The 10,269-nt window shown below is 32.2% G+C and overlaps 1 protein-coding gene and 1 pseudogene across 1 annotated transcript; both read right to left on the reverse strand.

Moving 5' to 3' along the window:
- Positions 1–1,092: 1,092 nt before the first annotated feature.
- Positions 1,093–5,784, reverse strand: LOC146937506 (uncharacterized; annotated as a pseudogene).
- Positions 5,785–9,600: 3,816 nt separating this feature from the next.
- On the reverse strand, positions 9,601–9,924 carry LOC146937507 (uncharacterized). The gene has a single exon (XM_085749447.1). The coding sequence runs from the start codon at positions 9,922–9,924 to the stop codon at positions 9,601–9,603; it is 324 nt and encodes a 107-aa protein (XP_085605573.1).
- Between the last annotated feature and the right edge of the window lie 345 nt (positions 9,925–10,269).

Raw genomic sequence — 10,269 nt, forward strand, 5'->3', positions numbered from 1 at the left:
TGATAAATTAAGAACATGATGTGAACCAAAATTATTTCCTTTAGAGAAATTATTCTTAACATTTGAATTATTTTTCTTAAAAGAATTGTTAGAATAATTTCTTCTTTTAGAATTTTTTCTTTGATTCACATTCTTGGAAGAATTAACAACATGCATTTTCTTGGTTTCTATGTTGTTGGGATTTGTGCTTGCTTTAACAAAGACCGTTTTATTGGTGTTTGGTTTATCAAATTTAGAAAAACCAAGCCCGGTTTTGTTGTTTGAATATCTTTGTCGGCTAAGCACATCATCCAAACTGTTGTGACCTTTTTCAAAATTTTTAATTACTTGATTTAATTCAGCAATTGTTGTTTCATGTTCTTTACATTTATTACGTGAAGAACCTTTAACCTTTTCTAATTCTTCTTGTGTATCAAAAGCCTTTCTTTCTAGAGATACATTTTGTTTCTTTTGCTTTGCACAAGTTTTAGAAAGATTAATGAATTTTTCAAACAATTCATCAAATGCATTTTGTAATTCTTCATAAGAAGGTTTAAAATTTAATTCAGAATCACTTACCTCTTGTTCATCATCGGAGTGGTGTGACGCCATTAATGTTAAATTTGCATATTCGTCATCCTCTGATTCTGAAGATGAACTTATATCATTGTCATCCCATGCAATATAGGTCCTTCTTGGCTTGAATTCTTTCTTTCCTTTATGGCTACTTTTCCTTGCAAGGGTTGGACAGTCTGCCTTCATATGCCCCTCTTTTCCACATTCGAAGCATGTGAAACTCTGACTTGATGTAGAAACATCATTCTTCTTGTGAAATTTTCTTTTATTTCCAAATTTAATTTTTTTATCCTTTTGAAGGAATTTTCCTAATTTTTTCACAAGAAGAGTAATATTCTCATCTTCATCAGAACTTTCATCTTGTTGAAGAACATTGGACTCTGCCTTCAAGGAGATATTCTTGTGTTTCTTTACACCTTCTTCATGTTGTTCTAGTCTTGCAAGTTCAATTTCATGCTCTTGTAATTTTCCAAAAAGTGCTGCCAACGACATATTTGAAAGACTTTTCTTTTCAGATATGGCTGTTACTTTTGGTTGTCATTCCCTTGTTAGTGACCTGAGAATCTTCAAGTTTATTTCATTGTTGGACAAGGTTTTTCCAAGGGCTGCAAGATGATTGATAATATGTGAAAATCTCTTCTGCATGTCTAGAATCGTTTCTCCTGGTTGCATTCTAAACATCTCGTACTCTTGAGAGAGGGTATTCAATCTGGAACGTTTTACTTCTTCTGTTCCTTCATGTGTTGTTTCCAAAGTGTCCCAGATTTCTTTGGCTGTTTTGCAGTTAGAAATTCTGAAAAACTCATCCATCCCAAGAGAGGATTGAAGAATGTTCTTTGCCTTTTTGTCAAATAACACTTTTTTTCGGTCATCATCATCCCATGATGTTTGTGGTTTGATACCAGTCACACCATTCACAGTTGTAGTGGGAACATAAGGACCATTCTGGACAGCACCCCAAATTTATTCACCTTGGGCTTCTAGATACGTTGTCATCCTAATTTTCCAGAAATCATAATGATCTCCGGTGAAACATGGTGGTCGGTTTGAATTAGGACCTTTTGCTAGAAATGGTTTAGCGGAAGCCATTTTCTGGATCAAAGAAGCAAGTTATCTTTACTCTTGCTCTGATGCCAAATGTAAGTTCAGATTGTAACCTAAGAGGGGGGGTGAATTAGGTTTCTAGGAATATTGGTTAATTTTTCTTAGTTTAGCGTTGTTGATAATTTTTCCGGTAAATAATGATGAAGGTATGAATGTGGAAAAATAAAAGAGTAAGGGAAGAAGAAAAGACACAAGAGAATTATAGTGGTTCCCCTCTAAACCTTAGGGTCAGTCCACTCCCTTCACACCCCGCGAAGGAATTCACTATGTTAGAATCTTTGTTACAAGCAATCTCACCCCAAGACCCCCTAACAATCTTTCTAACATAAACACAAGAAAGAAACCCTCTCTCTTGATTACAACACAAACACCAAACACTTTTGGTGGACTTTGAATCTTCCCGAATCAAAGAACCTTTTACAACAATCACAAGATAGCACCCCACTATCTTTAACAATAATTCTCACCAACAATGGCAAGAAACTTTACAACAAAGTAGTTGAAGAATAACAAATGTATGACTGTATATCTTTATCAATATCACTCTAACAAATGGACTTAGTGCTCAGAAAACTTTTTAATAAATGTTAAAGTGTATGCAATGTTTTCCAAACAATTTGAATGAAAGTTTAAAAGCAAGTGATATTGAAAATGTCAATTGAGATAATGAAAGTTGTTGTATCTAAATTGCTTTGATTCTCAATTGAATTTATAGAGGCTAAAAAGATGTTTATGAAGCAATGTTACTTTTCAAAAAGGATTCCCAATGAATATAAACATATTTAAAATTGCACCTATTCATAAAAATGAGAATGAAAAGAAATTTGGCCGTTGGCAAATAAATTTTCTCTTAAGAATGGAATGCCAACGGTAATAAACTTAAATGCCAACGGATACTTTCTGAATAAAAAATATATGGAACATAAAAATGACTTATGTATTAATTTCTAAGTCATGATGCAATGCTTGGTGTGAAATATGTAACGTAATCCATCAAGCAATTTTTTTTCCAAAAAACAAATCAAAGAGCATTTCAAGATATGCATGATTATGCAATTTTTAATCTCATGGATTGATTAAAAAACATGCTGAAAGATATCTTCAAAGTTATAAACAAAAATGCACCTCTCAAAATATTTCTATGCAAAATCATTTTTAAATGAAAATTGTTGTGAGTGTGTAATTTATTTTCATGAGAGCTTTAGCATTTCTTCATATGAAGATTTAGAAAAAATGTTTGGAATTATTTTCTGAGCATTCTAAGTCTTGTTAAGAATAATGGTGTCAAAGATAAGAACCATACTTACAAGAATATAACTATCAAGCCTAAGTCCCATTATCTTCATTCTTCAACTTGAGCCTCCATATAATTTTTCTTCTTTTGTGTTGTGAGTTTGTTATCATCAAAACTCAGCCAAGTCTAAGAATTAAATCTGCTTCACAATCTCCCCCTTTTTGATGATGACAAACCATATCCATTTGACAATGTTTGCTCAACGAAACTCCCCCTATCTTGTATATCTCCCCCTTTGTTTTGCAATTGGATAACCTGAAATAATTTAAACACAAAACACAAACATACACTTTCTCCCCCTTTTGACATCATCAAAAAGAAGAAAAAGAGTAAAATCCAAAGGGTCGTAATATAAGGGAAATAATAAATTTTATATAAAAATACTTGATCTTCTTCACAAAAAATATTCAATGATTCACATCGATTTTTGCACATATGATATGAAATCATTAACACTAAATATAATATGTCCTTGCACTAAACAACAATATTATCTTTAAAGCATGCACTTGTGATATATGACAATTTATAGTCACTACTTTTATAACAAAGCAACATACTCACACGCTTTATAAATGGAACATATCAATTTAGTTACAAAATATTTAGCGACCAAACATACAAGTTTACTTCCTCCAATAAATCATAGTACATTTTTTGACTAATATAATACATAATAGTTTCTCTAAATGCATTACCTTTTAACTACCAAAATTTTAAATCTTAAAACTTTGTATGTATAAAATGGCACGTGCATTCATGAAGATGATTTCCAATTCATATAAAACTTATTTTCAAAGTCCAAAGAAACAACTATCATGAATGCACATAATTTCCAAGATAATTATATGTGTACCTTTCACCGTAGTCATGAATAAATAAGAACATGATAAAGAGTTCAAATAAATTCCAAAGCATCATCAAAGTGTCAATCTTTCTCAAACCATCTTAGTCTTATCATATCATATGATTTTGTATCTTGAAAAACCAATCTTAATTTGACAAGATTAGCATATGGTCTTCAAGTACCTACGAGACAATTAATAGTACTTTCTAGGTACCCATTTTTCTTTGGGTCCTTGTGGGTTAATACCTTTTTTTACCCAAATAAATTCACCATAAGGAACACCAAAGTTTCTTATGTAGCAAGTATTTGGAGTATGCCCTTTTATGTTGCAATAAAAACATGATAAATTAAGAACATGATGTGAACCAAAATTATTTCCTTTAGAGAAATTATTCTTAACATTTGAATTATTTTTCTTAGAAGAATTGTTAGAATAATTTCTTCTTTTAGAATTTTTTCTTTGATTCACATTCTTGGAAGAATTAACAACATGCATTTTCTTGGTTTCTATGTTGTTGGGATTTGTGCTTGCTTTAACAAAGACCGTTTTATTGGTGTTTGGTTTATCAAATTTAGAAAAACCAAGCCCGGTTTTGTTGTTTGAATATCTTTGTCGGCTAAGCACATCATCCAAACTGTTGTGACCTTTTTCAAAATTTTTAATTACTTGATTTAATTCAGCAATTGTTGTTTCATGTTCTTTACATTTATTACGTGAAGAACCTTTAACCTTTTCTAATTCTTCTTGTGTATCAAAAGCCTTTCTTTCTAGAGATACATTTTGTTTCTTTTGCTTTGCACAAGTTTTAGAAAGATTAATGAATTTTTCAAACAATTCATCAAATGCATTTTGTAATTCTTCATAAGAAGGTTTAAAATTTAATTCAGAATCACTTACCTCTTGTTCATCATCGGAGTGGTGTGACGCCATTAATGTTAAATTTGCATATTCGTCATCCTCTGATTCTGAAGATGAACTTATATCATTGTCATCCCATGCAATATAGGTCCTTCTTGGCTTGAATTCTTTCTTTCCTTTATGGCTACTTTTCCTTGCAAGGGTTGGACAGTCTGCCTTCATATGCCCCTCTTTTCCACATTCGAAGCATGTGAAACTCTGACTTGATGTAGAAACATCATTCTTCTTGTGAAATTTTCTTTTATTTCCAAATTTAATTTTTTTATCCTTTTGAAGGAATTTTCCTAATTTTTTCACAAGAAGAGTAATATTCTCATCTTCATCAGAACTTTCATCTTGTTGAAGAACATTGGACTCTGCCTTCAAGGAGATATTCTTGTGTTTCTTTACACCTTCTTCATGTTGTTCTAGTCTTGCAAGTTCAATTTCATGCTCTTGTAATTTTCCAAAAAGTGCTGCCAACGACATATTTGAAAGACTTTTCTTTTCAGATATGGCTGTTACTTTTGGTTGTCATTCCCTTGTTAGTGACCTGAGAATCTTCAAGTTTATTTCATTGTTGGACAAGGTTTTTCCAAGGGCTGCAAGATGATTGATAATATGTGAAAATCTCTTCTGCATGTCTAGAATCGTTTCTCCTGGTTGCATTCTAAACATCTCGTACTCTTGAGAGAGGGTATTCAATCTGGAACGTTTTACTTCTTCTGTTCCTTCATGTGTTGTTTCCAAAGTGTCCCAGATTTCTTTGGCTGTTTTGCAGTTAGAAATTCTGAAAAACTCATCCATCCCAAGAGAGGATTGAAGAATGTTCTTTGCCTTTTTGTCAAATAACACTTTTTTTCGGTCATCATCATCCCATGATGTTTGTGGTTTGATACCAGTCACACCATTCACAGTTGTAGTGGGAACATAAGGACCATTCTGGACAGCACCCCAAATTTCTTCACCTTGGGCTTCTAGATACGTTGTCATCCTAATTTTCCAGAAATCATAATGATCTCCGGTGAAACATGGTGGTCGGTTTGAATTAGGACCTTTTGCTAGAAACGGTTTAGCGGAAGCCATTTTCTGGATCAAAGAAGCAAGTTATCTTTACTCTTGCTCTGATGCCAAATGTAAGTTCAGATTGTAACCTAAGAGGGGGGGGTGAATTAGGTTTCTAGGAATATTGGTTAATTTTTCTTAGTTTAGCGTTGTTGATAATTTTTCCGGTAAATAATGATGAAGGTATGAATGTGGAAAAATAAAAGAGTAAGGGAAGAAGAAAAGACACAAGAGAATTATAGTGGTTTCCCTCTAAACCTTAGGGTCAGTCCACTCCCTTCACACCATGCGAAGGAATTCACTATGTTAGAATCTTTGTTACAAGCAATCTCACCCCAAGACCCCCTAACAATCTTTCTAACATAAACACAAGAAAGAAACCCTCTCTCTTGATTACAACACAAACACCAAACACTTTTGGTGGACTTTGAATCTTCCCGAATCAAAGAACCTTTTACAACAATCACAAGATAGCACCCCACTATCTTTAACAATAATTCTCACCAACAATGGCAAGAAACTTTACAACAAAGTAGTTGAAGAATAACAAATGTATGACTGTATATCTTTATCAATATCACTCTAACAAATGGACTTAGTGCTCAGAAAACTTTTTAATAAATGTTAAAGTGTATGCAATGTTTTCCAAACAATTTGAATGAAAGTTTAAAAGCAAGTGATATTGAAAATGTCAATTGAGATAATGAAAGTTGTTGTATCTAAATTGCTTTGATTCTCAATTGAATTTATAGAGGCTAAAAAGATGTTTATGAAGCAATGTTACTTTTCAAAAAGGATTCCCAATGAATATAAACATATTTAAAATTGCACCTATTCATAAAAATGAGAATGAAAAGAAATTTGGCCGTTGGCAAATAAATTTTCTCTTAAGAATGGAATGCCAACGGTAATAAACTTAAATGCCAACGGATACTTTCTGAATAAAAAATATATGGAACATAAAAATGACTTATGTATTAATTTCTAAGTCATGATGCAATGCTTGGTGTGAAATATGTAACGTAATCCATCAAGCAATTTTTTTCCAAAAAACAAATCAAAGAACATTTCAAGATATGCATGATTATGCAATTTTTAATCTCATGGATTGATTAAAAGACATGCTGAAAGATATCTTCAAAGTTATAAACAAAAATGCACCTCTCAAAATATTTCTATGCAAAATCATTTTTAAATGAAAATTGTTGTGAGTGTGTAATTTATTTTCATGAGAGCTTTAGCATTTCTTCATATGAAGATTTAGAAAAAATGTTTGGAATTATTTTCTGAGCATTCTAAGTCTTGTTAAGAATAATGGTGTCAAAGATAAGAACCATACTTACAAGAATATAACTATCAAGCCTAAGTCCCATTATCTTCATTCTTCAACTTGAGCCTCCATATAATTTTTCTTCTTTTGTGTTGTGAGTTTGTTATCATCAAAACTCAGCCAAGTCTAAGAATTAAATCTGCTTCACAATCTCCCCCTTTTTGATGATGACAAACCATATCCATTTGACAATGTTTGCTCAACGAAACTCCCCCTATCTTGTATATCTCCCCCTTTGTTTTGCAATTGGATAACCTGAAATAATTTAAACACAAAACACAAACATACACTTTCTCCCCCTTTTGACATCATCAAAAAGAAGAAAAAGAGTAAAATCCAAAGGGTCGTAATATAAGGGAAATAATAAATTTTATATAAAAATACTTGATCTTCTTCACAAAAAATATTCAATGATTCACATCGATTTTTGCACATATGATATGAAATCATTAACACTAAATATAATATGTCCTTGCACTAAACAACAATATTATCTTTAAAGCATGCACTTGTGATATATGACAATTTATAGTCACTACTTTTATAACAAAGCAACATACTCACACGCTTTATAAATGGAACATATCAATTTAGTTACAAAATATTTAGCGACCAAACATACAAGTTTACTTCCTCCAATAAATCATAGTACATTTTTTGACTAATATAATACATAATAGTTTCTCTAAATGCATTACCTTTTAACTACCAAAATTTTAAATCTTAAAACTTTGTATGTATAAAATGGCACGTGCATTCATGAAGATGATTTCCAATTCATATAAAACTTATTTTCAAAGTCCAAAGAAACAACTATCATGAATGCACATAATTTCCAAGATAATTATATGTGTACCTTTCACCGTAGTCATGAATAAATAAGAACATGATAAAGAGTTCAAATAAATTCCAAAGCATCATCAAAGTGTCAATCTTTCTCAAACCATCTTAGTCTTATCATATCATATGATTTTGTATCTTGAAAAACCAATCTTAATTTGACAAGATTAGCATATGGTCTTCAAGTACCTACGAGACAATTAATAGTACTTTCTAGGTACCCATTTTTCTTTGGGTCCTTGTGGGTTAATACCTTTTTTTACCCAAATAAATTCACCATAAGGAACACCAAAGTTTCTTATGTAGCAAGTATTTGGAGTATGCCCTTTTATGTTGCAATAAAAACATGATAAATTAAGAACATGATGTGAACCAAAATTATTTCCTTTAGAGAAATTATTCTTAACATTTGAATTATTTTTCTTAAAAGAATTGTTAGAATAATTTCTTCTTTTAGAATTTTTTCTTTGATTCACATTCTTGGAAGAATTAACAACATGCATTTTCTTGGTTTCTATGTTGTTGGGATTTGTGCTTGCTTTAACAAAGACCGTTTTATTGGTGTTTGGTTTATCAAATTTAGAAAAACCAAGCCCGGTTTTGTTGTTTGAATATCTTTGTCGGCTAAGCACATCATCCAAACTGTTGTGACCTTTTTCAAAATTTTTAATTACTTGATTTAATTCAGCAATTGTTGTTTCATGTTCTTTACATTTATTACATGAAGAACCTTTAACCTTTTCTAATTCTTCTTGTGTATCAAAAGCCTTTCTTTCTAGAGATACATTTTGTTTCTTTTGCTTTGCACAAGTTTTAGAAAGATTAATGAATTTTTCAAACAATTCATCAAATGCATTTTGTAATTCTTCATAAGAAGGTTTAAAATTTAATTCAGAATCACTTACCTCTTGTTCATCATCGGAGTGGTGTGACGCCATTAATGTTAAATTTGCATATTCGTCATCCTCTGATTCTGAAGATGAACTTATATCATTGTCATCCCATGCAATATAGGTCCTTCTTGGCTTGAATTCTTTCTTTCCTTTATGGCTACTTTTCCTTGCAAGGGTTGGACAGTCTGCCTTCATATGCCCCTCTTTTCCACATTCGAAGCATGTGAAACTCTGACTTGATGTAGAAACATCATTCTTCTTGTGAAATTTTCTTTTATTTCCAAATTTAATTTTTTTATCCTTTTGAAGGAATTTTCCTAATTTTTTCACAAGAAGAGTAATATTCTCATCTTCATCAGAACTTTCATCTTGTTGAAGAACATTGGACTCTGCCTTCAAGGAGATATTCTTGTGTTTCTTTACACCTTCTTCATGTTGTTCTAGTCTTGCAAGTTCAATTTCATGCTCTTGTAATTTTCCAAAAAGTGCTGCCAACGACATATTTGAAAGACTTTTCTTTTCAGATATGGCTGTTACTTTCGGTTGTCATTCCCTTGTTAGTGACCTGAGAATCTTCAAGTTTATTTCATTGTTGGACAAGGTTTTTCCAAGGGCTGCAAGATTATTGATAAGATGTGAAAATCTCTTCTGCATGTCTAGAATCGTTTCTCCTGGTTGCATTCTAAACATCTCGTACTCTTGAGAGAGGGTATTCAATCTGGAACGTTTTACTTCTTCTGTTCCTTCATGTGTTGTTTCCAAAGTGTCCCAGATTTATTTGGCTGTTTTGCAGTTAGAAATTCTGAAAAACTCATCCATCCCAAGAGAGGATTGAAGAATGTTCTTTGCCTTTTTGTCAAATAACACTTTTTTTCGGTCATCATCATCCCATGATGTTTGTGGTTTGATACCAGTCACACCATTCACAGTTGTAGTGGGAACATAAGGACCATTCTGGACAGCACCCCAAATTTCTTCACCTTGGGCTTCTAGATACGTTGTCATCCTAATTTTCCAGAAATCATAATGATCTCCGGTGAAACATGGTGGTCGGTTTGAATTAGGACCTTTTGCTAGAAACGGTTTAGCGGAAGCCATTTTTTGGATCAAAGAAGCAAGTTATCTTTACTCTTGCTCTGATGCCAAATGTAAGTTCAGATTGTAACCTAAGAGGGGGGGTGAATTAGGTTTCTAGGAATATTGGTTAATTTTTCTTAGTTTAGCGTTGTTGATAATTTTTCCGGTAAATAATGATGAAGGTATGAATGTGGAAAAATAAAAGAGTAAGGGAAGAAGAAAAGACACAAGAGAATTATAGTGGTTTCCCTCTAAACCTTAGGGTCAGTCCACTCCCTTCACACCCTGCGAAGGAATTCACTATGTTAGAATCTTTGTTACAAGCAATCTCACCCCAAGACCCCCTAACAATCTTTCTAACATAAA

Source organism: Medicago sativa, chromosome 3 (genome assembly GCF_051527215.1).
Source record: "Medicago sativa cultivar Bolivia chromosome 3, Bolivia_mono, whole genome shotgun sequence".
Taxonomy (NCBI): Eukaryota; Viridiplantae; Streptophyta; class Magnoliopsida; order Fabales; family Fabaceae; genus Medicago; species Medicago sativa.

Bases quoted from the DNA above. Each gene is read 5' to 3' on its own strand.
- LOC146937507 (XM_085749447.1), bottom strand. From the start codon at position 9,924: ATGGCTTCCGCTAAACCGTTTCTAGCAAAAGGTCCTAATTCAAACCGA.